The 25,205-nt window shown below is 34.4% G+C and overlaps 6 protein-coding genes and 2 long non-coding RNA genes across 9 annotated transcripts; 6 read left to right on the top strand and 2 right to left on the bottom strand.

Moving 5' to 3' along the window:
* On the top strand, positions 796-3,534 carry LOC104717947 (protein SGT1 homolog A). 2 transcript variants are annotated; one of them, XM_019230558.1, is made up of 10 exons: positions 796-1,127; positions 1,566-1,635; positions 1,803-1,927; positions 2,051-2,165; positions 2,265-2,361; positions 2,450-2,515; positions 2,617-2,755; positions 2,852-2,931; positions 3,020-3,124; positions 3,242-3,534. In XM_019230558.1, exons 1-10 carry the CDS (start codon positions 968-970, stop codon positions 3,347-3,349), a joined length of 1,065 nt encoding a protein of 354 aa, XP_019086103.1. In that variant the 5' UTR covers positions 796-967; the 3' UTR covers positions 3,350-3,534. The 2 variants fall into 2 exon arrangements, with proteins under 2 accessions (XP_019086103.1, XP_010433887.1); XM_010435585.2 differs by having other exon boundaries at positions 798-1,127; positions 2,051-2,171.
* On the bottom strand, positions 3,886-4,477 carry LOC104717946. Its single transcript, XR_756326.1, has 2 exons — positions 4,383-4,477; positions 3,886-4,293 (listed from the first exon to the last, which is right to left on the bottom strand). It is a non-coding gene; the product is annotated as an uncharacterized LOC104717946 (long non-coding RNA).
* Positions 9,411-10,492, top strand: LOC109125018 (probable aminotransferase TAT4). The gene is made up of 2 exons (XM_019230909.1): positions 9,411-10,246; positions 10,402-10,492. Exons 1-2 carry the CDS (start codon positions 9,968-9,970, stop codon positions 10,450-10,452), a joined length of 330 nt encoding a protein of 109 aa, XP_019086454.1. The 5' UTR covers positions 9,411-9,967; the 3' UTR covers positions 10,453-10,492.
* On the top strand, positions 10,553-11,307 carry LOC104720160 (probable aminotransferase TAT4). The gene is made up of 3 exons (XM_019230910.1): positions 10,553-10,723; positions 10,833-10,926; positions 11,156-11,307. The coding sequence occupies exons 1-3, from the start codon at positions 10,694-10,696 to the stop codon at positions 11,290-11,292; spliced, it is 261 nt and encodes an 86-aa protein (XP_019086455.1). The 5' UTR covers positions 10,553-10,693; the 3' UTR covers positions 11,293-11,307.
* Positions 16,462-18,869, top strand: LOC104717945 (cystine lyase CORI3-like). Its single transcript, XM_010435584.1, has 7 exons — positions 16,462-16,768; positions 16,946-17,285; positions 17,379-17,597; positions 17,875-17,934; positions 18,064-18,219; positions 18,317-18,410; positions 18,519-18,869. Exons 1-7 carry the CDS (start codon positions 16,518-16,520, stop codon positions 18,659-18,661), a joined length of 1,263 nt encoding a protein of 420 aa, XP_010433886.1. The 5' UTR covers positions 16,462-16,517; the 3' UTR covers positions 18,662-18,869.
* On the top strand, positions 19,482-22,157 carry LOC104717943. The gene is made up of 2 exons (XM_010435582.2): positions 19,482-19,502; positions 21,271-22,157. Exons 1-2 carry the CDS (start codon positions 19,482-19,484, stop codon positions 22,057-22,059), a joined length of 810 nt encoding a protein of 269 aa, XP_010433884.2. The 3' UTR covers positions 22,060-22,157.
* Positions 22,043-24,027, bottom strand: LOC104717944 (50S ribosomal protein L25). Its single transcript, XM_010435583.2, has 3 exons — positions 23,534-24,027; positions 23,230-23,359; positions 22,043-22,559 (listed from the first exon to the last, which is right to left on the bottom strand). Exons 1-3 carry the CDS (start codon positions 23,963-23,965, stop codon positions 22,342-22,344), a joined length of 780 nt encoding a protein of 259 aa, XP_010433885.1. The 5' UTR covers positions 23,966-24,027; the 3' UTR covers positions 22,043-22,341.
* LOC104717942 lies at positions 24,336-25,198 on the top strand. Its single transcript, XR_756324.2, has 3 exons — positions 24,336-24,376; positions 24,488-24,572; positions 25,035-25,198. It is a non-coding gene; the product is annotated as an uncharacterized LOC104717942 (long non-coding RNA).

Raw genomic sequence — 25,205 nt, 5'->3', positions numbered from 1 at the left:
ATCATTGACATTTTTATCAACTACAATTCTAGAAAAAATATATCATACCAAGATGATATAGTGTAACCGTATAAAACCATACCGTAATATTCTCATAATCAAGTAATCAACCAATTACATATTCTTACAAAAAAATTTTGATACATCATTGACATTTTTATCAACTGCAATTCTTGTTTATTGTCGATTAAAACAAATAGATATACTATTAAATTGACTTCACAAATCACCACATCCACTTGACACTATGAAGTATGAATTGACTTCTCCATATCCACACAGCCACACGTATTTGAACCTTCCAATGAAGTTCCAAGAAACCACTAGGAAAATAGAGTTTAAGGCAAAGGCTCAATTCTTCTTAATCTGGCTAATCTGATAATCTTCAAACAGTACCAATCAATCCATTTTGTTTGTTTGTTTGATTGTCTCTGTCAACCTTTTCTAAGTAATTTCTGATCCATATAAATAAACCAGTTAATCATCATCCAATCCAAGTCCGAACATTTATTTTTAACTCAATAAAAAACTTGACAACGTACCTCAGATCATTTTAATTTTTATTTCACAACTCTAAAAAATTCCAACAAAATGTTTTAAAACATAAATTTAAACTAAATTTGAAAAAGATAGTAATACGATGAAAAATATTTATTTCGTATTTATTACACACGCACAAAAAAAAAAAAGTGAAAAATTTGTAGGAAAAAAAGGAATTTTTTTTAATTATTGGGTTCGAACTCATCAACTCGAGTCGCATAAAAAGAAAAAGGAAGAATCTAGAAGAAGAAGAAGAAGAACGATAACAATATAACATTCATCTCTTATATATTCCTTCCTTCATTGTGGCAATTAGGAAACAACCAACCTTTGCCTCTAACATCATTCACACACATCCCTCGTTGTTTTGATTTTATCATATTAGTAGTCTTGTCTTGTTCCTTCTTCTCTTGTTACGCTCAATCCGATGGCTAAGGAGCTTGCTGACAAGGCTAAAGAGGCTTTCATAGACGACGAGTTCGATGTTGCTGTTGACTTGTACTCCAAAGCTATTGACTTGGATCCCAATTGTGCTGATTTCTTCGCTGATCGTGCTCAGTCCTATTTCAAACTCCTAAGCTTCACTGGTAAACTTCTTTCAATCTTTGTCTTTTACTGTCGTTAGACGCCTTTTGGGCTTCTGGGTTTTCATAATAGTTGAAAAAGATGTTGACTTTGGTGGGTTCTGAGTGTGTGTTTAGGGTGTAGTTTTGTGTTCTGTCGCTTGGTAGTGTCACAATTCTTCCCAAAGTTTAGAGCTTTAGTATCGATTTAGTGCAAATATCTCAACAAATGTATCAGCAACATCGAATTCATCGATGAATGTGGATAATTTGGTTTGACATAGAGTAACAGTGTTGAAAGTTTTGATTTTTACTTGAGTGGTTAGTATGAAGTTCCAAGTATTGCGTGCTTTTAAGAAAGTTCACTCTGCAATTTTCATTCCCATTGTTGTTACTTGTCTTAGTGTTATATGACTTTGTGGTTTGATTGGATTTGGGTCTGATTTGTTTCTCAATGAGCAGAGGCCGTGGCAGATGCAAACAAAGCAATTGAGTTGGATCCTTCATTGACCAAAGCTTACCTAAGAAAAGGGTACGTTATTGCTCTTTCCTCCTATGTATCATTGTTAGTCATGTCTTTTAAGTTTTAGTGAGAGTTAAATTATATCTTGATTCCTTTGTTTGTCATATTAGCAGTTTATGCGGTTTACAGTCAAGTAGTTAGTTCAATAGTTCATGTTTTGGTTTTTGTATTTGTAGAACTGCTTGTATGAAGCTTGAAGAGTATCTGACTGCGAAAACAGCTCTTGAAAAGGGAGCTTCCATCGCACCTAGTGACTCCAAATTTAAGAAGTTGATAGATGAATGCGATCTGCGAATCACAGGTATATTCTTAATGCTTTGTTCTTGTTTTCTGGTTGTTTCGGTTTACATACTATGAGTGATTGTACTGTTTGCTATGTTGTTAATATTCACGAAGGTTTCAACTTGATAATTTATTTTTTCAGAAGAAGAGAAAGATTTGGTTCAACCGGTGCCATCAACTTTGCCTTTGAGTTCGACAGCATCATCAGTATCGGAACTTGATCTTACCCCTGCGCCTGCAGCACCAGCCAAACCAAAGTGCAGGTATTATTATTGTACAAAACAATGCTAGCTAATTCAGAATTTCCAAAGTTTTTAAGAATTACAGAATATCTCATATTCTTGGGTGTTCAACAGGCACGAGTACTACCAAAAGCCAGAAGAAGTTGTGGTAACTGTTTTTGCAAAAGGGATATCCAAGCAGAATGTAAACATTGACTTTGGTGAACAAATTGTGAGTATACTGATCTTAAGAACAAAACTTAATGAAGCCTCTGTGTGATTGTGTGTTAATTTTTTTGGTATTGTTTTGTGATTTGCAGCTGAGTGTTGTGATTGATGTCCCTGGAGAGGAGGCGTATTATCTTCAACCGAGATTGTTTGGAAAGGTAACTTATTTAATAAATGAGTTAAATGTTGGTTTCCTTTCTGCACTCTGATCTGAACACATTATATGATTTTTTTCTTATGGGCGTGTGTGTGTATTCAGATAATACCAGATAAGTGCAAGTATGAAGTATTGTCAACCAAAATTGAGATCCGTCTTGCAAAAGCTGATATAATCACATGGCCTTCCCTCGAACACGGCAAAGGGCCAGTGGTTTTGCCAAAGCCTAATGTCTCATCAGGTTTTTTTTACCTTTTCCTTCTTTAGTTTCATCAGATGAGCTCAACAAAGAGTCTCTTGTCATGTAAATCTAATGTTGGTTTTTTTGATGGTGCAGAGGTTTCACAAAGACCAGCTTATCCTTCTTCTAAGAAAGTTAAGGACTGGGACAAGCTGGAAGCTGAAGTGAAGAAACAGGTCTGTCTCTCTAGTCATGCTTAAGCCTTGTCCGAGCATTATACCCAAACGTTTTGTTTTGGTTTTTAATATTGTGGTTGATCTGCAGGAAAAGGATGAGAAGCTTGAAGGAGACGCAGCTTTGAACAAATTCTTCCGTGATATATACTCGAATGCGGATGAGGATATGAGGCGAGCGATGAGCAAATCATTTGTGAGTATTATCTTTTGTTTTTGTTTTTGTTTTTTCATGGAGACTGTCATATATATAGTGTTTGTCCGTTTGATTGACTCATTTGACGGTTCTCGGATAATTTTGGACAATGAACAGGTGGAATCAAATGGGACAGTTCTGTCAACAAACTGGCAAGAGGTTGGGACTAAGAAAATCGAGAGCACTCCTCCGGACGGCATGGAGCTCAAGAAATGGGAGATCTGATGTGATGTGATGTGATATGATCATTTCTTTTTAATGCATTTGCGAGTTTTTGCCTAAAGCTAGACAGATCTTTAAACTTGATCCCTTTCTTCCTGTAATGAGGATCCTAAGGTTTTTGCTTTTGCTAAATATGGCTTTCTGCTTTTGCTATGGTCTTATGGAATCCAATTTTTTTTCCTTTTTCATCTGAATATTCATAACTTCATCGTGATTACTACAAAAAAAAAATAAGTTTTAATAGTAGAACCAAGTTTAATTATTGATGGTATATTTAGAGAATTTGTAACTTAACATTTGAATCAATATTATATTTTTATTAAAAATATACATTAAAAATATTTTTATTTTTATTTTCAAGACTTCTTAATATTTAATTTGAAAATTTTATTTTTAAAAATCTTTGTTTTATACGTAGCAAAATCTCTAATCAACAAAAATTGGTAGTGTAATGATCATGTGAGTTATTAATTTTTAAAACTAAATTTTATACAAAAAGATTGTGATGTAATTATTTACACTTGTAAGGTTGTATTTAAAAGGCAAAATGTATTTCCCTAATATTATCTATCTTTATGCAACCATAACATTTGTAAACTGCTTTTGAGCGTACATTTTCACATATATTGGTGCTATAAACAACAAAAAAGCATGTGACCGTAATTTTTTTATTATTTATAGATGATATATTATAATGAAATTAAAATATATTGTTGCATGTAAGATATTTCGGGTCTACGCCTTTATGCAACCGTTACACACACATCTTGATTCTCTGCCGCCTGATTTCGTTGGTCTAGATGAACATGAACCATACTTATAAACACCACCGATAGCGCAATAATGATTGCATGTGCCAAATGGCATCGCTTCTGTACAACGACCAGGCTTCTTGTAAACGATTAGGTAGTCTTTACATTGATGAGTATGTCCTTTTGACATTCCTGCTGCATTGTTGATCGAAATATAAAATGCATATGTTTGTGTTAGTTACATGTTTATAGAAACTCTTATATATATAAACAATGCACAATACCTGTCAATATCAAGAAAAGCCCCACATAAGTGATGAGACTATTGGCATTAACACCCATAGACATTTTCACTTTTTGGTTTTTTTCTTTTGATGGAATGCTTTACATATGTACACTATTATCTAACTGTTGTTGTATATAGAGATTTTTTTTTCCTAAAAATAGAAAATTATGATGTAGTACATAAAAAACTGCCTAAAAAACTAGCAAAATATTAGGACACAGACCCGAACTTCTTGGTTAAAAATGCCTACAAATCAGTTAGGAATGAAGAAAAAATAGAAATCTGATTGACCGCGTATGTTTTCTCCATTTGTTTCCTATTTCTAGTTAATTTTAATTAGCATTTCTCTAAAATTTCACAAAAATATTAGGTGATTTGACATTTTTATTAGTGATGGTGTGGATAATGATTGTTAGCAGCTATTTTTTCTAAGATTTAGGTACTAGTTAATCCTAGACTCCTAGTGTAACATATGGACCCGACTCCATATAAAATCTCACGAAAAGTGATCTCCTTCACCAATCTAGCATGCGAGATTTCATATGAGCATCCGCACATCATTTCACGGATTCGATTTCGATTCTTAGTGTAATTTGATGAATAATAATACATAAACCATATCCCTATCAATTTTACGCTCAAATGCAGTTTACAAATGTTATGGTTGCAGAAAAGGGTAGAGTATTGCTCTTTCCTTCTATGTATCATTGTTACTTGTTAGTCATGTATTTAAGTTGTAGTGAGAATTAAAAATTCTATCTGATTCCTTTGTTTTGTTATATTAGCAGTTTATACCGTCGTACAGTTGTGGTATATATATGTCAAGTTATTAATTATTCCTTTGTTCATATTTTGGTTTTCGTATGTGTAGAACTGTTTGTATGAAGCTTGAAGAGTATCAGACTAAGAAAACAGCTCTTGAAAAGGGGTCTTCCATCCCTCCGAGTGAATCCAAATATAAGAAGTTGATAGATGAATGCAATCTGCGAATCACATGCATATTCTTTATCCTTTGTTCTTGTTTTGGTTGATTTGGTTTACATGCTAAGAGTGATTGTATTGATTGCTATAATATTATATATCTTTCTGCAACTATAACATTTGTAAATTGCTTTTGAGCGTATATTTTCACATATATTGGTGCGATAAACAACAGAAAAGCATGTAACCGTAAGTTTATACTATTGATGGATGATATATAATAATGAAATTAAAATTTATTGTTGCATGTAAGATTTTTCGGGTCTACGCATTTATGCAACCGGAACATACACATCTTGATTCTCTGCCGCCTGATTTCGTTCGTCTAGATGAACATGAACCATACTTATAAACACCAGCAAGCTTGCAATCTTGATTGCATGTGTCAAAAGGCATAGCTACAGAACAAAGACCAGGCCTCTTGTATGCGATTCGGTTTTCCTTACATGGCAACCGAGTATTTCCTCTTGACATTCCTGCTAAGTTGTTGATCGAAATACGAAAAACATTTAAAAAGTTGATTAAAAGATACATGTATTTTGTTTTAGTTACATGTTTATAGAAACACTTATATATATATATATATATATATATATATATACGGTTCACAAATTATTTCGATCTCGATTGAGTTATTTTTATGCGAGAAGTTAAAAATGTATATATTAAAAAAAAATCTTGAAAAAACAGAACATTTTTTTAATAAATTAATTTTTAAAGTGTATATGCAAATTTCAGAATACGAATGGAGGTTTTCTTATTTTTGCGTTTAGCATTTAGAATTAGAGTTTTGTAATAGATATTATGTTTTGTTTGAAAATAATACACAATAGTATGACTATTAAACATAATTTCGACAAAATTCATATATCAACAATGTACAATACCTGTCAATATCAAGAAAAGCCCCAAATAAGTGATGAAACCAATGGCATTTACACCTATAGACATTTTCACTTTTTGGTTTCTTTCCTTTTGATGGAATGCTTAACATATGTACACTATCATCTTACTGTTGTATATAGAGATTTAATTTCTAAAATTAGAAATATATAATGTAATACATAAAACTGCCTATAAAAACTAGCAAAATATTAGGACAGACCCGAACTGCTTGGTTAAAAAATGCCTACAAATCAGTTAGAAATGAAGAAAAAATAGAAATTTAATTGACCACGAATATATTCTCCATTTGTTTACTATTTTTAGTAATTCTAATTCACATTTTTCTAATTTTTCAAAAATACAATAAAATCCATTTGACATTTTTTATTAGTGATGGTCTGAATAATGATTGTTAGCGGCTATTTTCTACAATTTCGGTACTCGCTAATCCTAGTGTAACATATGGACCCGACTCCATATTAAATCTCACGAAAACTGATCTTCTTTACCAATCTACCATGCGAGGTTTCATAAGATCATCCTTATATCATTTCACCCATTTGATTTGGATTCTTGGTGTAATTTGACGAATAATAATAATTAAATCATATCCCTACCAATTTTACGCTCAAAAGTAGTTTACAAATGTTATGGTTGGAGAAAAGGGTACAATACAATACAAAAAAAAAAAAAAGAATACTGCTCTTTCCTCCTATGCATCATTGTTACTACAAGTAATAGGAGATCTGATCTGAGATGATATGATCCTTTCTTTATAATGCATATGTAGGGTTTTGCCTAAATCTAGAAAAATCTTAAAACCTTGTCCCCTTTCTTCCTGTAATGAGGATCCTAAGGTTTTGCTTTTGCTAATATTATGGCTTTCTGCTTTTGCTATGTGCCTATTTATGTGGTAATGTGGTATTGTATATAGTGGGTATCCACTGGTAAGTACTAATCAACAAGATTGCTAATATAAATTAATATAATAATAAAAGAGAAGAGATAAAGAAGATAATCATTTCTTCAGTTGCTTGTTGAAGCAACGATTCTCAACAAATTTTAACAGGTGTTGACTTTTAAGTGATTACTATTAATTATGATTAAATTAATTAAAAAAAAAAAGAAACGGTGAGAGTGATACTGGGCTGGTGATAGTCTAATGGTCTTAGGACTCAAATGTTTTTTTAATAATTTTATCGTAATAACTGTTCCTAAGTTTTTGTTGAAACTTAAATTTACAAAACCAAATAACCAAAAGAATTTAGTGAGTTTATATATACCAACATATAACCAAAGATTATAGATTGAAGAGTTTTGTTGTCACTTTAGATTCATTTTAAACTTGAAGTAAAGATAAAAGTGAATCTATATATTTTAAATGTGTTGTATTAAAAGAACCCCGTTAATAAGTAAAAATTCACAAATCTCACAACTATTATGGTTTTCCCATATATATATACACATATTTACTATACAATTAAAAAAGGAAAAAAAAAAAGAAAGTTCAAGTATTTTTTTTTTTGGCCGAAAGATAAATTCAAATCTAGTTTCCGATAAGTCTTATAATCCCATTCCAGTTTATATTACACGTAACACCTTTTTCCTAAGTTAAATAGGAAAACAACATTAAGGCGGCCTATCCGCTTTCTATATATACGAACAAGAACCCACACAAAGACTCTCATATCAAAAAATAAATCTACAACAAGCTTTCTTAGAATTCGAAACAGTCAAGCAGATAACCTCTTCGATCGACAATGGAGAACACTCGTAGAATCAGCTTCATCAGCATCATGATCCTCTTGCTCTTCATCAACCAGTCTACTCTTTCCTCTTCTGCACGCACCCGTCTTCTAGAAGGTCGAGATCAGCTTGTTCCCCGCCAGTTTCTTGAGAGGATTGAAAGAGATAAGGCACGCCTCAGTTTCATCTTCAGAACGATCGAGGCTGACATCGATCTGGATGAAGATTTCTCTCTCCCTATGTCCCAGTTTGCTGGATATAATAAGTTTCCTATTAAAGACAGTGGATCAAGAAAGTTATGGTGATCTGAGAGTTTACACTTAACATCTTCTTTTGCACGCAACGTGATTTAGGGCTTTTGAATTTGTTGTGTCAGGGTTTGATTTTTTGCGATTGATACGCAATGATTCAATCATGTAAACCCTCTTTTTCTATATAAAATTAATTTGTAACATAATTTTGTAAACTCTTTATCAGTTTATTGGATTGCGGTTGTGGTGATCAATTTATCTCACTGGTACATCCTATGAAATATATGTTTCATATTTATCTTAGTACATCAGTTTAATTATCTTAGTTCATCTAATGAAATATTTGTTTCGTATATTGATCAATTTATCTTAACACATCAATTTCTTAGTACATAAATTAGGTTATTGTGATCAATGAAATATTTGTTTCGTAACTTTCTAGTGTTTTGTTTCTCGGATATCAAAATCAAATCTTTATCGAGAAGTATTTTGAGGACTAACAATTTTAGATTTAATTATATTTTTTTTGGGCTAGCTTTTTTAAATATAATATACTTACGTACGTGCGCATGCAAGGCATGAAATTAACACTACTTGCATGATCCGTATTTTGCGTTCCAAATTAATAAGGTCTATCATTTGGTATATTTGCTCAAAATTATTGAATATAATATTGAACCAACGTGAATATTGTAGTAGTCTTACAAAGAGAGATTAGAGATGGTATGAGAAATAATGATATTATATAGAAAGTGATCCAATTAAAATTTACCATGAAGGCATGAACTGGTTTCCTTTAAATTTTAACTTCGTCGTAGTAAGAACTTTTTAGGGACTATATATATAACCTTGACACACCTTGTTATAATTGAAGTTCCAAATATGAAATACGCTCTAATCCGTTTTTGTTCGTCGAATATCTTTATAGTAAAATAAATGAACTATCGTACGTTGACAAACGTATATTTTGTGATCACCTTGAAAGAAGGATACCCACGTTCTAACATGTATGGTCTCGAGATACATTATTATTTTCTTGCTTTTGTTATCTCAACACTAATTTAATACTCACCACGTGAAATATCAATTAATAGAAAAAATATAGAAACTTTTATTATATATTCTTACTAGTACCACTCAGAGTAATCACCCAAAAACAATAATCTTACTAGAGAAATAAAAAGTTAATTCCAGCGTTAGACATAAGAAATATGGCTAGCCACGGATACGTTGATTGGCAGTTCGGAGGCAGCGATGCAGCTGAAAAGGCTGCTGCAGCCTCTCTAGGCACTTACTCTTCTGAAATCTTTAGCATGTGCGACCCTCAAGGAAAGCCTATTTTGCCTCCACTAAGCGAGGAGGCAGAGACCAGCCATACTGCCGAAAAGGCGGTTGTTCAAGCTGTCCTTTGTGGCAGGGGAAACGCCTATGCTCCTAGTATTGGCCTCTTTGTTGCCAAACGGTAAATATAGAATGTTAATGATTTTAGATTTTTTGTACAATAGAGCTATATATGTGCTGTTTTTGGGTTGGTTCAGGTTAGTCCTTTTTTGAGATTTAAGCCGAATACATTTTGGTCGGTCAGGTTAGATAAAACCGGTTCAACGGAATTGGCATCCTTGTTTTGCATCCTAACTCTACGCTTATATAATTATTAGTGCTGTGGCGGATTAATAAAAAAAGAGATCTTGATAACAAGCTAACGGGAGATGATGTATATATGACTGTTGGATGCAAACAAGCAATTGAGCTTGCGGTCAAAATCCTGGCTAAACCGACAGCCAACATCTTGCTTCCGAGGCCTGGCTTTCCATGGGACATGGTCCACTCTATTTACAAACAGCTTGAGGTTCGAAGGTATGAATTCATCCCGGAGAGAGACTTCGAGATCGATTTCGACAGCGTCAGAGAGATGGCAGACGAGAACACGTTTGCGATATTTATATTCAACCCCCATAACCCCAATGGGAACTACTACACTAAGGCTCATCTTGAGCAGGTATTTACGTAATTTTAGTCTTGTAAAATAATTCACCTGAAACATGATAGGTTAGATAAACTTGGCATGCATAGTAGAAATAGTTTATATTTACGTCTAAAAAATAATATTAAGGCAATCAAGATGCTAATCTTTACTTTTGAAATTAATAACAGCTCGCTACATTGGCTCGGGAACTAGGGATAATTAATGGTAATTTCGGATGAAGTATACAGATGGACCGTGTTCGGGAGTAATCCATTATAATTATGAATTCGATATTCCATAATTATGAATTCATAATTATGAATTCGATATTCCATAATTATGAATTCAATATAGGCGGCTATTCCTACCATCTTGGAGAAAACTCCTCAAGAGTTCTTCGATAAGAGGCAGAGTTTTCTGAAAGACAAAGTGGAATTTGGATATTCAAAGCTCAAGCACATACCAACCCTCACCTGTTACATGAAACCTGAAGCATGCACTTTCTTATGGGTATTGATTTTATTTTTTTACATTTGTTAATTTACTATTAATTAATTTTTCACAATATTTTTGAGTTTGATGAAACCAACTTCTCCTTGTGTGGATGGGCATACCGCAGACAAAGCTGGACCCATTGGATTTTGTAGACATTGAAGACGATCACGACTTCTGTAGGAAGCTTGCTAAGGAAGAAAACCTCGTTCCTTTACCTGGTAAAACCCTGATTGTGAAAACCTCTCGTTCTATAGGACGAATATACAAGATTATTTTTTTTTATTTTTTGTGAACACTTGTCAAATAAAAATTATAGATTAGACATGCAGTCTAGTGGTTCGTACTAGAGTTTGTTGTTGTGTCACAACGCAGTTTTAATCTGATTGAATGCATGTTGTTGACAAAAATCAAATAAAAAATATTGTGTGTTGGATTGGTTTATATTAGGGATTGCATTTGGTCAGAAGAACTGGTTGAGGCATTCTATCGACATGGAGACTCCGAGACTAGAAGATGCATTTGAAAGATTGAAGAGCTTCTGTGAACGCCATTCCATTATAGTTGAAGCTAATGGCGTCAACTAAAGACTTCCGACTTCCGATATAAATGGGATGGTTTACTGATATGGAATAATATGAAGATTTGTGATAAATAAAATGGTGTTTTTTTTGTTAATATTCATCAATAATGCATGTATCTGTGATAAATTCTATGAAACAAATATAGTTCTATTGATTCTCAGTAGTTGAATAGATTGGTTCGATTTATATCTTACAGAGGCCGGTGGTGTTGTGGGGGTATTTTTTTAGTTAGAAACTACAAACAAAATCATACGAATCCACGTGCGAATCTTTTGCCTCTTCTTGGATTTTTATGAGCTATTGACAAAACAACTAAGAAAGATGACTCCGACTTTTTCAAAAAAAAAAAAAAGGTGATTCCGACTACACAAACAGCTCATAAGCTCATATGTTTTCAGTGTTTATTAAGAGGAAGAAGATGATAAAAAGTTGTTATGAGTTTCAATTTATTATTTTTCTCATTATCTGTAAAATTGAGCCGCCAAACAAAACCAACGTATAATCTGATAGTGTTTATAATATACAGTAATCCTTTTTTTTTTTTGATCACCATCAATAGTTTACTCGATTTATCGATTAAGTGATTTCATTTGGAATTCCATTAGTAAAATATATATGAGAGAATTCCATTAATTTTGTTGACATTTAAAAGTAAATAATTCAAAAATCAAGTATTTCTGAGCAATATATAAAGGAAGTAATCATCTATTCTTGAGCTAGGTTTTGGTTTGGTATCAGAATTTATGGTTGTTTTAACAAACAAGTTCCATAAAAATGGTTTTTCACAGACCCGTATAAATGACATATCTTGTAGTGGTTTCGATATTTAAGATTTGGACAATTTTTGGAATGAGTTAGATGACATTTGTTATTACAAACTACTTTGGGTTGACAAAAGTATTATTTTCACATTTGTAATCACCTTAATTAGAGGGAAATCAAGTTTTAACATGTAGAGGCAGGCACGAGATTCATTTGTAATCACCTTAATTAGAGGGAAATCAAGTTTTAACATGTAGAGGCAGGCACGAGATTCATTTGTAATCACCTTAATTAGAGGGAAATCAAGTTTTAACATGTAGAGGCAGGCACGAGATTCATTTGTAATCACCTTAATTAGAGGGAAATCAAGTTTTAACATGTAGAGGCAGGCACGAGATTCATTTGTAATCACCTTAATTAGAGGGAAATCAAGTTTTAACATGTAGAGGCAGGCACGAGATTCATTTGTAATCACCTCTCAATTCATTTTTCAACATCCCACGTGAAATATCACGCGAATATTCGTTAGCAACCAAGATAAGTGGTGGGAAGTTTACAATGTACTATATAGGAGAGACTAAATCTTCTAGCTAAGAAAGAAACTTTTTTGGTTTTTGGGGTATTATGAATCTTATAGGGTATTACGTATATGTACATTAACTAACTTTATGTAAACAGAATATTAGATTAAATTAAATCATGTATGTGCTTGATCTTTAATACTTCTTTTGTTTCACAATTTGTTTCACAAAAATAGATATTTCGACACATTTTACACAAATTATAAAAAAACATTAAAATATACATGTATATCTTTATTCAATAAATGATTAATAGATTAATTTAGTTATATATTAAGGGTAAAATTAAGAAATCTAATGTAAAAGATCTATTGAAAATGTAAAATGACACACAAAAATAAAACTCAAAGATGACATTTTTTAAGAAACAGAAAGAATCTTTTTTTTAATACAATACTTTGTTATTTGGTATGTATTTTATTGTGATCTTTTTGGGTGCAGTATCCAAAGTCTTCTTGCTTAAAAACACAATATGAGAATATTTGGACTACCTTTTGCCTTTTTATCGGCAAGATTTTAAACCTCACACAATTATTTCACTCTCTAATTAGCTCTTTTGTTGTGTCCAAATATCCAATATAGTCTTGGAACACTTCTAATATTTTACTTTACACATTCATGTTCACCATTCTTTGTTACCTTAGGACTTAGGAGCGGGAAGGACTTGAAACCCGAGTGATTGTACGGACTGCCAAATGTTAGGGTTTAAGACAAAAAAAATATTTATACAATGTATTTCTTATTTTTGGGAACCTTTAAACATAAAGAACTGTGCTTTTAGCAGAAGAGATAAAACAAGTGTTTTTTTCAATGCCCATGAATAAGTCTCCGGGTCCTGATGGATACACGGTAGAGTTCTATAAGGCTGCATGGGACTTTGTTGGACCAGAGGTTGTTGTGACGGTTCAATATTTTTTTGTGAAAGGTTTTTTGCCAAAAGGGGAGAATTCTACAATATTTGCTCTTATACCGAAGAAGTTGGAGGCTCTTGAAATGAAGGATTATAGACTGATCTCCTGCTGTAATGTGCTCTATAAAATCATTTCCAAACTCATTGCTAATCGCATTAAAACGATCCTGCCTTCTTTCATAGCGGGGAACAAGTCTGCATTTATTTAAGATCGACTCCTTATTGAGAATTTGCTTCTTGCCACTGAGTTGGTTCAAGGGTACCATCAAGATTCTGTTTCCAGTAGATGTGCCATCAAAATAGACATCTCTGTGGCATTTGATTCAGTACAATGGTCCTTTTTTGAGAATGTTCTGCTCTCATTGGATTTCCCTCCGGAATTTATTCATTGGATTATGCTATGTGTTACCACAACATCTTTCTCGGTTCAGGTTAATGGAGAACTGGCTGGTTATTTTTGCAGTTCACGGGGTTTGAGGCAAGGATGTTCTCTCTCACCTTATCTATTTGTAATAACTATGGAAGTTCTCTCAAAAATTCTTGATAGAGCTGCGGGGTTGAGATGATTTGCATATCACCCACAATGTAAGAACATTGGTTTAACTCATTTGAGTTTTGTCGACGACCTGATGGTTCTCTCAGATGGTAAAATGAGGTCTATTGAGGGGATTCTGGAATTTTTTGATAGCTTTGCTACGCGATCAGGGCTTAGAATCAGTACGGAAAAGTCTATTGTGTACCTAGCGGATATTACTGCGTCTTGTCAACAAGAGATTGCGGATCGATTTCAGTTTAGTGTCGCTCAGTTTCCTATTAGGTACCTTGGTTCCGGACAGTGTATATGCGAGATTGATAAGATTTGTTCTGCTTTCCCCTGGTCTGGTCCAGAATTAAGTTCTCATAAGGCTAAGGTCGCTTGGGGAGAGGTTTGTAAACCAAATTTGGAGGGTGGTTTAGGTCTGCGATCATTAAAAGAAGCAAATGATGTTTGTTGTTTGAAGCTAATTTGGAGGCTTGTTTCGAATGGCAACTCCTTGTGGGTTAAGTGGTGTCGGTTTTTTTTTATTAAAGAAGGAGACTTTTTGGTCCATCAAGCAGACTACATCTCGAGGATCTTGGATGTGGCGCAAGCTCTTAAAATATTGTGATCTCGCCAAACTTTTCTGTAGAAAGGATGTGCAAAATGGGACTTAAACCTCCTTCTAGTATGATGACTGGTCCCCAATGGGGCGTTTAATTGATTTCACAGGTGAGCGATGTTTCATCGACCTTGGGATAGGACAACATCAGACGGTTGCAGAGACTTGGTCTCATCGTCGTCAGAGATGGCATCGAGTGGACCATTTAAATCAAATTGTTGATGCCTTAGCGCTCAAGCAACGAACCCGCACTGATGCAGAGGATATCACCTTATGGAAGGGGAAGAATGATTTCTATCGCTCGAAATTTTCCACTAAGGATACATGGCTTCATATACGTACCACCTCAGCTCTAGTCTCTTGGCACAAAGGGGTCTGGTTTGCTCACGCACACCCAAGTTCTCCTTCTGTGTTTGGTTGGCCGCGAGAAATAGACTCTCAACAGGGGACATAATGCTTCTCTAGAACAGGGGACTATCTCCGACCTGTGTTTTCTGCAATCATGCTATTGAAACTCGTGACCATCTTTTCTTTTCATGTGGTTTCACTTCAGGTATCTGGGAAAATCTTGCAAGAAAGTTCTACATGGCTCGGTTCACTCTGCACTGGCAAGCACTCCTTGTGACGATCTCCGCTGCTTAGAAGGATCGAGTAGAAAGTTTTATAGCTCGTTATGTCTTTCAGGTTGCGGTCTATGCACTATGGCGCGAGCGCAATAGACGTCGGCACGGTGAACATCCGATTGCAAAAGCTCCGTTGATCAAGCACATTGATATACAAGTTAGAGATCAGCTCCTAGCCATCCAAAGAGTGGTTACAAGCCTTATGACACTGGCCTCCAGCTTTGGCTAGCATCGAGATTTTAAACTATAACACCATCTCTATACGCTTAGTTTTTTATGCTTACAATGCTTTTTGCTAACAGTTGCACCAGTTGTACAAAACATAAATTTTTCTTTTTGAATTCAATTTAACATTTTATTCAAAAAAAAACAAACTGTTTATGGGTGAATAGGCATTTGAATTAATTGTTTATTATTGATTATACTCGTGATGAGTCCTGATCCGGAGGGTGTCGCAGACTTGTATACATAATTCTATTCTACGTGTACTAATCCCCTTGATCGAAAGAAACCCACACGTTCCAACGCGTAGAGATCACTCAACATACAAATTTAACCCTAAGTTTGCAAAAATATTACTTGTAATCAGCTTGATCGAAGTTTCCCACGTTCTAACGCGTGGAGACTCTACATAGATTATTTTACTATTTGTTTCTCTCTAGATTTTTTTGGGATACTCAGCACGTGAAAATCATGAGTTTAAGTTTTTTTTTTTTTTTTTTTTNAAAAAAATATTTATACAATGCATTTGTTATTTTCGGGAACCTTTAAACATAAAGAAGTGTCCATGGGTGAATATGCATTTGAATTAATTGTCTATTATTGATTATACTCGTGAGTCCTGATCCGGAGGGTGTCGCAGACTTGTATACATAATTCTATTCTACGTGTACTAATCACCTTGATCGAAAGAAACTCACACGTTCCAACGCGTAGAGATCACTCAACATACAAATTTAACCCTAAGTGTACAAAAAGAATACTTGTAATCAGCTTGATCGAAGTTTCCCACGTTCTAACGCGTGGAGACTCGACATAGATTAGTTACTACTATTTGTTTCTCTCTAGATTTTTTCTGGATACTCCGCACGTGAAAATCATGTGTTTACGTTTTTTTTTTTTTGAAGTGTCGAAACTTGTACTATATAATCCCACTCGTAGCGATGAAAACAATCACCAAACCAAAAATCTTAACAAGAGAAATATAAGAAATATGGCGAAAAATACTTCCGTCAACTGGCAGTTTATTGGTAACGAAGCAGCCAAAAAGGCTTCAACTTTTACCCTAGGCAGTTACACCTCTAGAATCATGGCTCTTTGTGACCCTAAAATAAAACCCATTTTGCCCCCTCTAAGTGAAGCCCCCGAGACTAGCCATACCGCTGAGAAGGCAGTCGTTAAAGCTGTCCTTGACGGTAGTGGAAACGCCTATGCTCCAAGTATTGGCCTTCCCGCAGCTAAAAGGTAATATATACATCGAATTATCGTTGATCATTTAAGATATTTTTCTTGAAAAGTCCTAAGAAAAACTGTCCCACAAAAAAAGTTGTTTTACAATATGATCTTGCCCATATAACACTTGTAGTTTCACCTTAACTCTATTATGTATGACAAATGTTATTTTGTTTCCGTTGTTCTCAGTGCTGTGGCAGAGTGTCTAAGTCGAGATCTTCCGAAGAAACTGACTGGAGATGACGTGTTTATGACCGTTGGATGCAAACAAGCCATCGAGCTTGCAATTGAAATCTTGGCTACACCGAAAGCCAACATCTTACTTCCGAAGCCGGGCTTTCCATGGGACATGGTCCACGCAATCTACAATAATTTTGAGGTTCGTGAATATACTTTCCTCCGTGAAAAGAACTATGAGATCGACTTTGACAGCGTCCGTTCGCTTGTGGACGAGAACACGTGTGCGATACTTATTATCAACCCACACAATCCTAATGGGAACACGTACTCTGAAGCTCATCTTAAGCAGGTATTTTAAAGATACTCTATTTGGCTATACAACATGACCATCTCATCACTGATAATGTGTAACGTAACTATTGAATATTTCTTTATATATCAGCTGGCTGAGTTGGCTCGAGACCTAAAGATAATGGTGGTTTCTGACGAAGTTTTCAGATGGACTGTGTTTGGGAGTAATCCCTTTGTTCCCATGGCGAAATTCTCGTCGATCGTACCTGTGATCAGTCTCGGTTCTCTATCGAAGGGATGGAGTGTACCCGGATGGCGAACCGGCTGGCTCGCGCTGCACGATCTAGATGGTGCCTTCAAATCCAACAAGGTCCGAATCCACTTTTTCTGATCACTCTTTAAACATTACTACCATTCTTTATATCGTCTGTATATTTATAAGTTGAAAACATTTTTTTTACGTCCAAACAATGAGATTACATGCCATTGACATACTAAATCTATATGAATGTATTGGTTAATTTTATCATTGTATGAATAAATTTGGTGTACGTGAAAATCAAATTTTGTTTGTCGTCCATATTAAGAGTTGAAAATATCTACGCATACGTAGTTTTCCTTGTCCTAATCTTGCTATATATGGACAGATCACAAGTGCTCTTAAGAATTTTCTGGCGATAGATAATAAACCAGCAACTGTTATCCAGGTATGGGATTTTCTAGTTCGGAAGCATACTCTATAACCAAGGAATATTTATTATTATTAATTATTATTATTATTATTTTTGCATGCATATACTAACTAAGGTGATGAATTCGTGACTTTTATCATGTAGGCAGCTGTTCCCACCATCTTGGAGAAAACTCCTAAAGAGTTCTTCGAGAGGAGGCAGGTTTTTCTGAAAGAGAAATCGGACTATGCATTTGCCAAGCTCAAAGACATACCAGCCCTAACCTGCTACCACCAAACTGAAGCCTGCACCTTCTTATGGGTATTCTATTATTACTACATTTCTGACTTCTTATTACTAGTTAGTATTATATTTTGAAACAATCTTATATAAATACATGTTTTTTCTCTTCTCCCAGACCGAGCTGAACTTGTCAATGTTTGCGGACATTAAAGATGATGAAGATTTCTGTGAAAAGCTTGCTATAGAAGAATGCATTGTCCTCTTACCAGGTATTCATTAATCTCTCATTACCTTTGATCACGGTAATTTAACAATTTAGCTTTTAAGACAATTTTCGCATAACAACGTATATATGTTAACATGTTGGATTGGTTTAGGGATTGCTTTTGGTCTGAAGAACTGGGCGAGGCATTCTATCGACATGGATATTTTTGCTTTGGAGGATGCATTTGCAAGACTGAAGAGCTTCTGTAAACGCCACGCAACTAAAATCAAAGCTTCAGTCAATCGTGTCAAGTAAAAGGTCAATATGGATCTTTGCCAAAGTCTGTTTACATATGCTATTAAAATAAACGTGTGTTTTATTGATCTGAGATAAGTCATGAACACATTCGTATCGTACTAGTATTAAATAAAACTGGTGTACTTATCACCAACCATGTAATGTTCTCTCGTAGTTTGCAATATTTCTACTAATAAAATTGGTGTACTTATCACCATGTAATGTATTCCTACTTTCCAAAAAATAAAATCTATAATTTCTGTTTTCTGATCGTTTGAATGGATTCGTGTGCAATTACCAGTATTGGAATATATCTCTTTAATTATCTCTTAAGTAACAAACATGGGTCGTGTCGTGTAATTCAAAAGCATGTTGATTGATGAATCGGATTTCTAATTGTAGGCAAGATCACTTTATTTCATGGAAATCCAAAACAAAATAAAATAAAACAATCAGAAACAAAACATGTAATCTAAACTTTAGCTTCTCTTTTTTTTTTTTAGCTTCTCTCTTTATCTACAATAATATTTTGGGATATTTTTTTTCTTTTAATAAGAAAGTGGTTCTTGCCCTAAACCCTATACATTAATTTTATAGGTTCTCTAATTAAATTAAGTATTAAGTCACATCAATTACATATTTTTACAACTACAATTTTATAGATCAAATTATATCTCATGGCACAAAGAATACTTAGTAAAAATAACTAACAACGATGAGTAAATCATTACATCGTACATCTCCAAGATTTTGTTGTTTTCCTCATCAATTTGCTCAATGACAGAATTTGACAGAATTACTGTGTTTTTGTCGTATTCTGTACATGTTTGATATAGTCATGCAATATGCATTATTCGAGGTATATAATTTTCTTTTTTGTCCTATATGTTCGTGTTATATTCCACCTGATACATCAAATTTACAGAACAATGAAGAATTTTTTTTAAAAAATTGATATGTTGTTGGAAATGGTCTACGTATCCTATATATTAGTCCCCATCTTTGTCCAATTTTTGATGTGATATTATTATTTTAATACATGTTTTTTAGGATAATGGTCTTTTAGCCATAGATTTTAAAATTGAAGAAATATTTCTTTTGATATAGGTATATATGCATACGTTTCCAAAACGTTTCCATTTCGTAATTTTAGAAAATTATTGTTTCTCGTTTCCGAAACGTTTTACTTCCATCGTTTCCAAAACATTTTACTTCCACGTATCCATTTTCATTTTCATGCAACCTAGATGATAACTAATATCACCTTTAGAAGAGTAGAGCCATCAAAAACTAAAATATTAGTTATAAATCATAACATAAATAGCAAAATGTTGATATCAAAGAAGTTAATTGTGTTAGAGGATTGCAAAAACAACGAAGAAAAAGAAACACGTTTAAGTTTGACATTAGCAATAATAAATAAATAAAAATTTTATCCTAATTTGTTATTTTGATTTTAGCTTTAGGTTATAATTTGTTTCTTTTCTTTCTTTCTAGTAAAAACTTTGTGGTTCTATTAATTTAAAAGCATTATGTTTCTCAACTTAAGCTTATATGATTAGAAACAAAAATTGAAGGCCGTAGGCCAAAGTTTTTTTTTTGCCTACATAGGCACGGCTTGATGGGTCGTGTAAATCAAAAGCATGTTGAATCGGATTCAGACTGAATATGCAGTAGATCTTTTGTTTCAACATATTAATAACTATACAAAAAAAAGGATCATTAATTTCCTAAAGCTGTCTCGGTTCAAAATCTTATTGGACTGAATAGCCAAGAGCACTTCCTAGTTTCTAACACGTACAAACCGGCGTAAACCATATCTCGCTGGGATTCTTATTATCATAGTTAGTCATCTTTTATCGTATCTTACAAGTTGAAAGTAAAAAAGTAAGGAAAAGCTTAAAATTCCGGAGATGAAAATTCAGTTTAACATATGTCCGAAAAAAGACAAAAAAAATCATTACAATTATTAAATCAAATATTCTGGATCTAATGAAAGTAAAAATTTACTTTTTTCATTCAGCTATGTAAACCACAAAACTGGAATCATACAAAGCCAAGAAGTTATCATGTCAAATTTAGAAGCTTCGCAAATTACAATCAACTCCTAGTCTCCTCCCACTTTCTTTTCGTTTTCTTAGTCAACTAGTCAAATACAAATCGGTCTTGTCATCAATGTTTTAGATGAGTACGTTACATGATTACACCCAGGACAAAATTTACTAGGTTTACGTTATCGTATTTTTTACCCAAAAGCGGATTGTTTAACTCAAAATAGTATGAAATATAGTCTAGAGATACTAATTTTTGTATACGTAAATCTCCGACCACTGAATTTGTTACGTGATCTCGAGTTTTTAAAGAATCTTGTGTCGTGACCCAAAAAAAAAAATTGTTTTGTCCAGTCTGCTTCATAAACACCAATCACATCAAAGATTAGAAGAATCACAATTTTTAATGTTTTACTTTTCTTAACACAAAAGAAAAGAAAAAAGATTGGCGACACTTATCTCAACTCACCCCACTTCACCTTTGTCCAAGTCAATAGGTCAACCTTATTTATTTTTCCAGGCAAACGCGTAACGGAAAATTACAAACGAAACACTAATACATATACTGATATATAGCTATATACTTTTAAACCTCTAAAATTAGTTTTATACACATTAACATACAAGAAATTTGAGTTAGCCATGGCTGAGTCTAACGAGGATCATAAGCCTTTAGCCCCACTTTATCTCACAACCCGGAGTGACCAACCAAACGAAGAAGATCAGTACCACCAACACGACCAAACCAAATACGTCCATTCACATGCAAAACTCATCTTATGTTGTGGTTTCATCGCATCTTTAGCTATGCTCATCGCAGTCACCTTCATCGTCCTCTCCCTCACGGTTTTCCATCTCCATAACCCAAAACTCACGGTCGACTCCATATCCGTCATCCAACGTTTGGATTTCGTCAACGGTAAAGTCAACACGAACCGAAACGTTACAGTCTCAGTCGATATCTCATTACATAATCCCAATCCAGCACGGTTTAAAGTGAATGAAGTTACGCTTTTGTTTAAACACGGTGAATCCGATGTAACTGGGGAAAGTATTCGAAGAAATGAAACTATTCCAGCGAAACGGACGGTTAAGATGAGCCTGACGGCTGAGATTGTTACAACGAAGCTACTAGCATCTGTTCCAGGTTTAATGGAGGATTTTAACGGAAGAGGAGTGAGACTGAATAGTAGTGTTGAAGTTAGAGGTAAAGTGAAGATAATGAAGATTTTCAAGAAATCTGTTCATCTTATAACGGATTGTTCCATGATGATGATGATGAACAACTCCTCAATGGTTACATTACTCTGTCTCAGAAGAACACATGAAATGACTGAAAACATGTCCAAATCTAAACAAGATTAAATTTTGTTCTACGCTTATTTATAGATGTCTGTAAATACCGAATGTGAAAAGAAAGAAATGCATTGTCGAATCAAAAGATAAGAACGTTCTGCTGGAAACTAGAGCTCTCCTCTCCGGCAACACTAATTATAACACACACACAAAAAAAACCCTCCATTCTTAAGAATCTTGAGTCCTAAGAAGATGAATCCGTTCATTTTTCCATCAACGTTTGAGAGAAACAAGTATGAGAGTACCATTTGGGATTGCACCGGATAATCGCAGTTAATATGACTCACTGGTTTATTTCTTTTGCTGGTCAGTGACACGTCCTCCGGCAACCTTAACGATGGGTTCGTCTTTGGACTTTATCAGCTTTAGCGCTGGATGAACCTTGAGGTCTCCTGCTAGTATCTTGTTCCCAATATCCAGTTGGCTGAGATCTACTTCTATGTATGGTGGGATAATCTCTGCTGGGCATAGGTACTTTACCGTTCTTTTTATCGTATTCAGAGATGCTCCTGCAAAAAGATTTAAGAAATGGTGATCAATATTGATATCTAACTAGAAACTAGTGATCTACAAATGGGTAGTGAAACTTAAAGATCCCAAAAAAGGATAGCCAGACTGAGATACAAACCACTAACAAAAGCTGGGGTCATTTTATACCAATATATAGCATGCAAACCGGAAATTGATCCCTAAAACCCACATATAGATTCATTTTTCCTCGAAGTAAAGCTTTGTAAAACATCAAAAATAATGCCAAGAAAGGATAAATAAAATAATGCTTTGTGAAGTAATGATTACTTTTCATCACCAGAGCTTCGTTCAGACTAATCCAAGAAAGGTAACTGAGACCAGTGCACCATCACTTCTCTACAGATTAGAAGCTCAATGAACTCCAATCAAGACATACTTTAATGTGTAACCTAACTAGTTCAGAACTCAAGAAATGAGTGTATTAACCTATGCCTAGCATATCTACTATACCATACAGGACTCAATAGCTATTCGTTCTCAGCAACCAGAAGTTAGAAAACAACGTAGTGGTCAAGACTAGACCGGTGAAGGTACAGTGATTCCTGGGTGTAAGCACCTAAACTAACTCACCACTAGGTCCAAGGAGCTCAAATGCTTATAAAGATCCAAGACTAAGAGAATCCTATACATAAGTAAAAGGTTGATTACCTTTCTTTAATCCAGGAGACACATCATCTCCTATGAACACAAGAGGGATATCAACCTTCAACAAAGCACCTGGAGGCGCTCTAATGAACGTCACATTCAGTGGAGCATCAGTTCCAGAATGCAAATGAATCTGAAATATTTCAAAACACGAACTTTCTAAGAACTCAATACATAAACCAATCAAAACAAACACACCATTCTCAAAATTAACAAGCCAAGATTCACAACAAATCATACAATGCAATCTGCAGTACCAAAAAACCCAAAATTTCATCAATTTGTGAAAAAAAGGAAGAAACTTTACCGCTCTAGGCAAAGCTCGGACTTTCTCAATGACCTCATCGGAACCAATCTCAGCTCGAACCTCAACATCAAAGAGTCTCGAGAGGAAAAAAGAGTAACCCAAATGAGTCACAAGCTTCCTGATCTGATTCGTCTGAACTGAAACAAGCCTCTTGTTTCCTCCGTGTTGTCCATCCTCTTGTTCGAATATGATAGAAGGAACTCTACCGGCTTTACGCTCTTTCGCCGATATGCTCTTGCCTGAGACAGACCTTGGAACGGCGAGGATCGTCTCCGCGTACTTTGGATCGGGTCGAGGGAATCCAGGGAGGTAAGTTAATTGGGTTTCTAGAGGGGTATGATCGAGAGCTAAAGCTGCTGCCGTCGCCGCCGGAGAGAATAGCCGGAGGTTTTGTAGGGTTTTGGGTAGTGTTGTTACACGACGGAGCAACATTGTTTACTTTACCAGTCAGAGAGAGAGAGGAGAGAGCAAAAGAATGGGTTTAGGAGCTGTGTGTGACAGTGTTACAGAAATGTGAGGTTTCTCCAATGAACGTCGTCGTTTCAATATCTAATGGGCTTTATTTTCGTGGACTTTTAAATAAAACTCAACCCAATTATGACTGAACTTGATACTATGATTCAACGGATATTCCATTACCTATTTTATGTAAATAACCAATTTACCCTGAATGTGTAGCATGGAACTGTATTGAGTTGAGGGTAAACTCGTCTGAACAAAAAATATGGCCTCCATGAGTCCCATTTTAATAAGCTTCATCTTGCTCTCTCGACCAAAAACCAAAAGAAACAAGAAAATGAAAAGAAAAACACATTTCTCTGAAGAAAAATCTTTGAATTCATGGTATTATTTTTGTTATAACCATTTTGATTATGCTTATAATCCTATCATTACTTTATTATCATCACTCAGATTTAGCATTTATATTGTGTTTTTTATTTTTTTCGTTTACAGAAGTCAGAAGAGAGAAACTGAAGAGGTGTTTGTTGAGACAGACAATGGAGCTTCTACCTTTTTCACTTTGTCTTCCATGTGCAAGGTAAAATTGTCTATGCTTACTTTCTCAAAAGAATAGAAAGTACAATCGACGGTTTGAGCTTTTTTTGTGTATGAAAATTATGAACCATAACTTATGGATTTTAGTTTTTTATTCCTCCTTCCGGTTTATTGTGGTCGAGTATCTTTCTGTAATGGGCCCTTAAGAGGGCTTTGATTAGATCAAGTAAAGTCCATCATCTATACTTATTGGGCTCCACTCTTTGTAACTTTTTATTTTTTACATATAGTAACTTTTTTTTTTACGAGTTATATATATTAGACTATTAGTATTTGACCCAAAAAAAAAAAGACTATTAGTATATATTTTTATTATTTTTTAGACCTATTTAGTCCAACTATTTTTTTTGCCGACTCCCATTTTTATTCATTGGCGTTAATACATATAATAATAATATTGAATTATTTAATAAATTTTTTTTGAATGTGTCCTTTTTTGACGCAGACCGAAAAAGAACGTGACGCATGATACGAACGGCTGAATATTTCGCCACGTGTCTTCCGAATTAAAAAAATGGTTCGATCGTACAGCATCTCGCTTCAGCCGCGTGACACCTGATCATTACCAAATTACTTAGCGCAAAACAACGCCACGTAACGTCCCCTCATGACGGGA

This window comes from Camelina sativa, chromosome 10, assembly GCF_000633955.1.
Source record: "Camelina sativa cultivar DH55 chromosome 10, Cs, whole genome shotgun sequence".
Classification (NCBI taxonomy): domain Eukaryota; kingdom Viridiplantae; phylum Streptophyta; class Magnoliopsida; order Brassicales; family Brassicaceae; genus Camelina; species Camelina sativa.
Note: the sequence above shows the minus strand (reverse complement) of the source record. Positions and strands in the feature narration are given on the sequence as shown.

What these genes read in the sequence shown, in the direction of transcription:
- LOC104717947 (XM_010435585.2), top strand. Translation starts at nt 968, where the DNA reads ATGGCTAAGGAGCTTGCTGACAAGGCTAAAGAGGCTTTCATAGACGAC. An exon ending in ATGCGATCTGCGAATCACAG is followed by an intron (nt 1,928 to 2,050) that starts GTATATTCTTAA and finishes TTATTTTTTCAG; the next exon opens with AAGAAGAGAAAGATTTGGTT. An exon ending in AAAGCCTAATGTCTCATCAG is followed by an intron (nt 2,756 to 2,851) that starts GTTTTTTTTACC and finishes TTGATGGTGCAG; the next exon opens with AGGTTTCACAAAGACCAGCT.
- LOC104717944 (XM_010435583.2), bottom strand. Translation starts at nt 23,965, where the DNA reads ATGTTGCTCCGTCGTGTAACAACACTACCCAAAACCCTACAAAACCTC. An exon ending in TCCGAGCTTTGCCTAGAGCG is followed by an intron (nt 23,360 to 23,533) that starts GTAAAGTTTCTT and finishes GAAATATTTCAG; the next exon opens with ATTCATTTGCATTCTGGAAC. An exon ending in GTCTCCTGGATTAAAGAAAG is followed by an intron (nt 22,560 to 23,229) that starts GTAATCAACCTT and finishes ATCTTTTTGCAG; the next exon opens with GAGCATCTCTGAATACGATA.
- LOC104717945 (XM_010435584.1), top strand. Translation starts at nt 16,518, where the DNA reads ATGGCGAAAAATACTTCCGTCAACTGGCAGTTTATTGGTAACGAAGCA. An exon ending in CTGAAGCTCATCTTAAGCAG is followed by an intron (nt 17,286 to 17,378) that starts GTATTTTAAAGA and finishes TTTATATATCAG; the next exon opens with CTGGCTGAGTTGGCTCGAGA. An exon ending in GTGCCTTCAAATCCAACAAG is followed by an intron (nt 17,598 to 17,874) that starts GTCCGAATCCAC and finishes ATATATGGACAG; the next exon opens with ATCACAAGTGCTCTTAAGAA.
- LOC104720160 (XM_019230910.1), top strand. Translation starts at nt 10,694, where the DNA reads ATGAAACCTGAAGCATGCACTTTCTTATGG. An exon ending in AAGCATGCACTTTCTTATGG is followed by an intron (nt 10,724 to 10,832) that starts GTATTGATTTTA and finishes GGCATACCGCAG; the next exon opens with ACAAAGCTGGACCCATTGGA. An exon ending in AAACCTCGTTCCTTTACCTG is followed by an intron (nt 10,927 to 11,155) that starts GTAAAACCCTGA and finishes GGTTTATATTAG; the next exon opens with GGATTGCATTTGGTCAGAAG.
- LOC104717943 (XM_010435582.2), top strand. Translation starts at nt 19,482, where the DNA reads ATGCAATATGCATTATTCGAG. An exon ending in TGCAATATGCATTATTCGAG is followed by an intron (nt 19,503 to 21,270) that starts GTATATAATTTT and finishes ACTGATATATAG; the next exon opens with CTATATACTTTTAAACCTCT.
- LOC109125018 (XM_019230909.1), top strand. Translation starts at nt 9,968, where the DNA reads ATGACTGTTGGATGCAAACAAGCAATTGAGCTTGCGGTCAAAATCCTG. An exon ending in CTAAGGCTCATCTTGAGCAG is followed by an intron (nt 10,247 to 10,401) that starts GTATTTACGTAA and finishes AATTAATAACAG; the next exon opens with CTCGCTACATTGGCTCGGGA.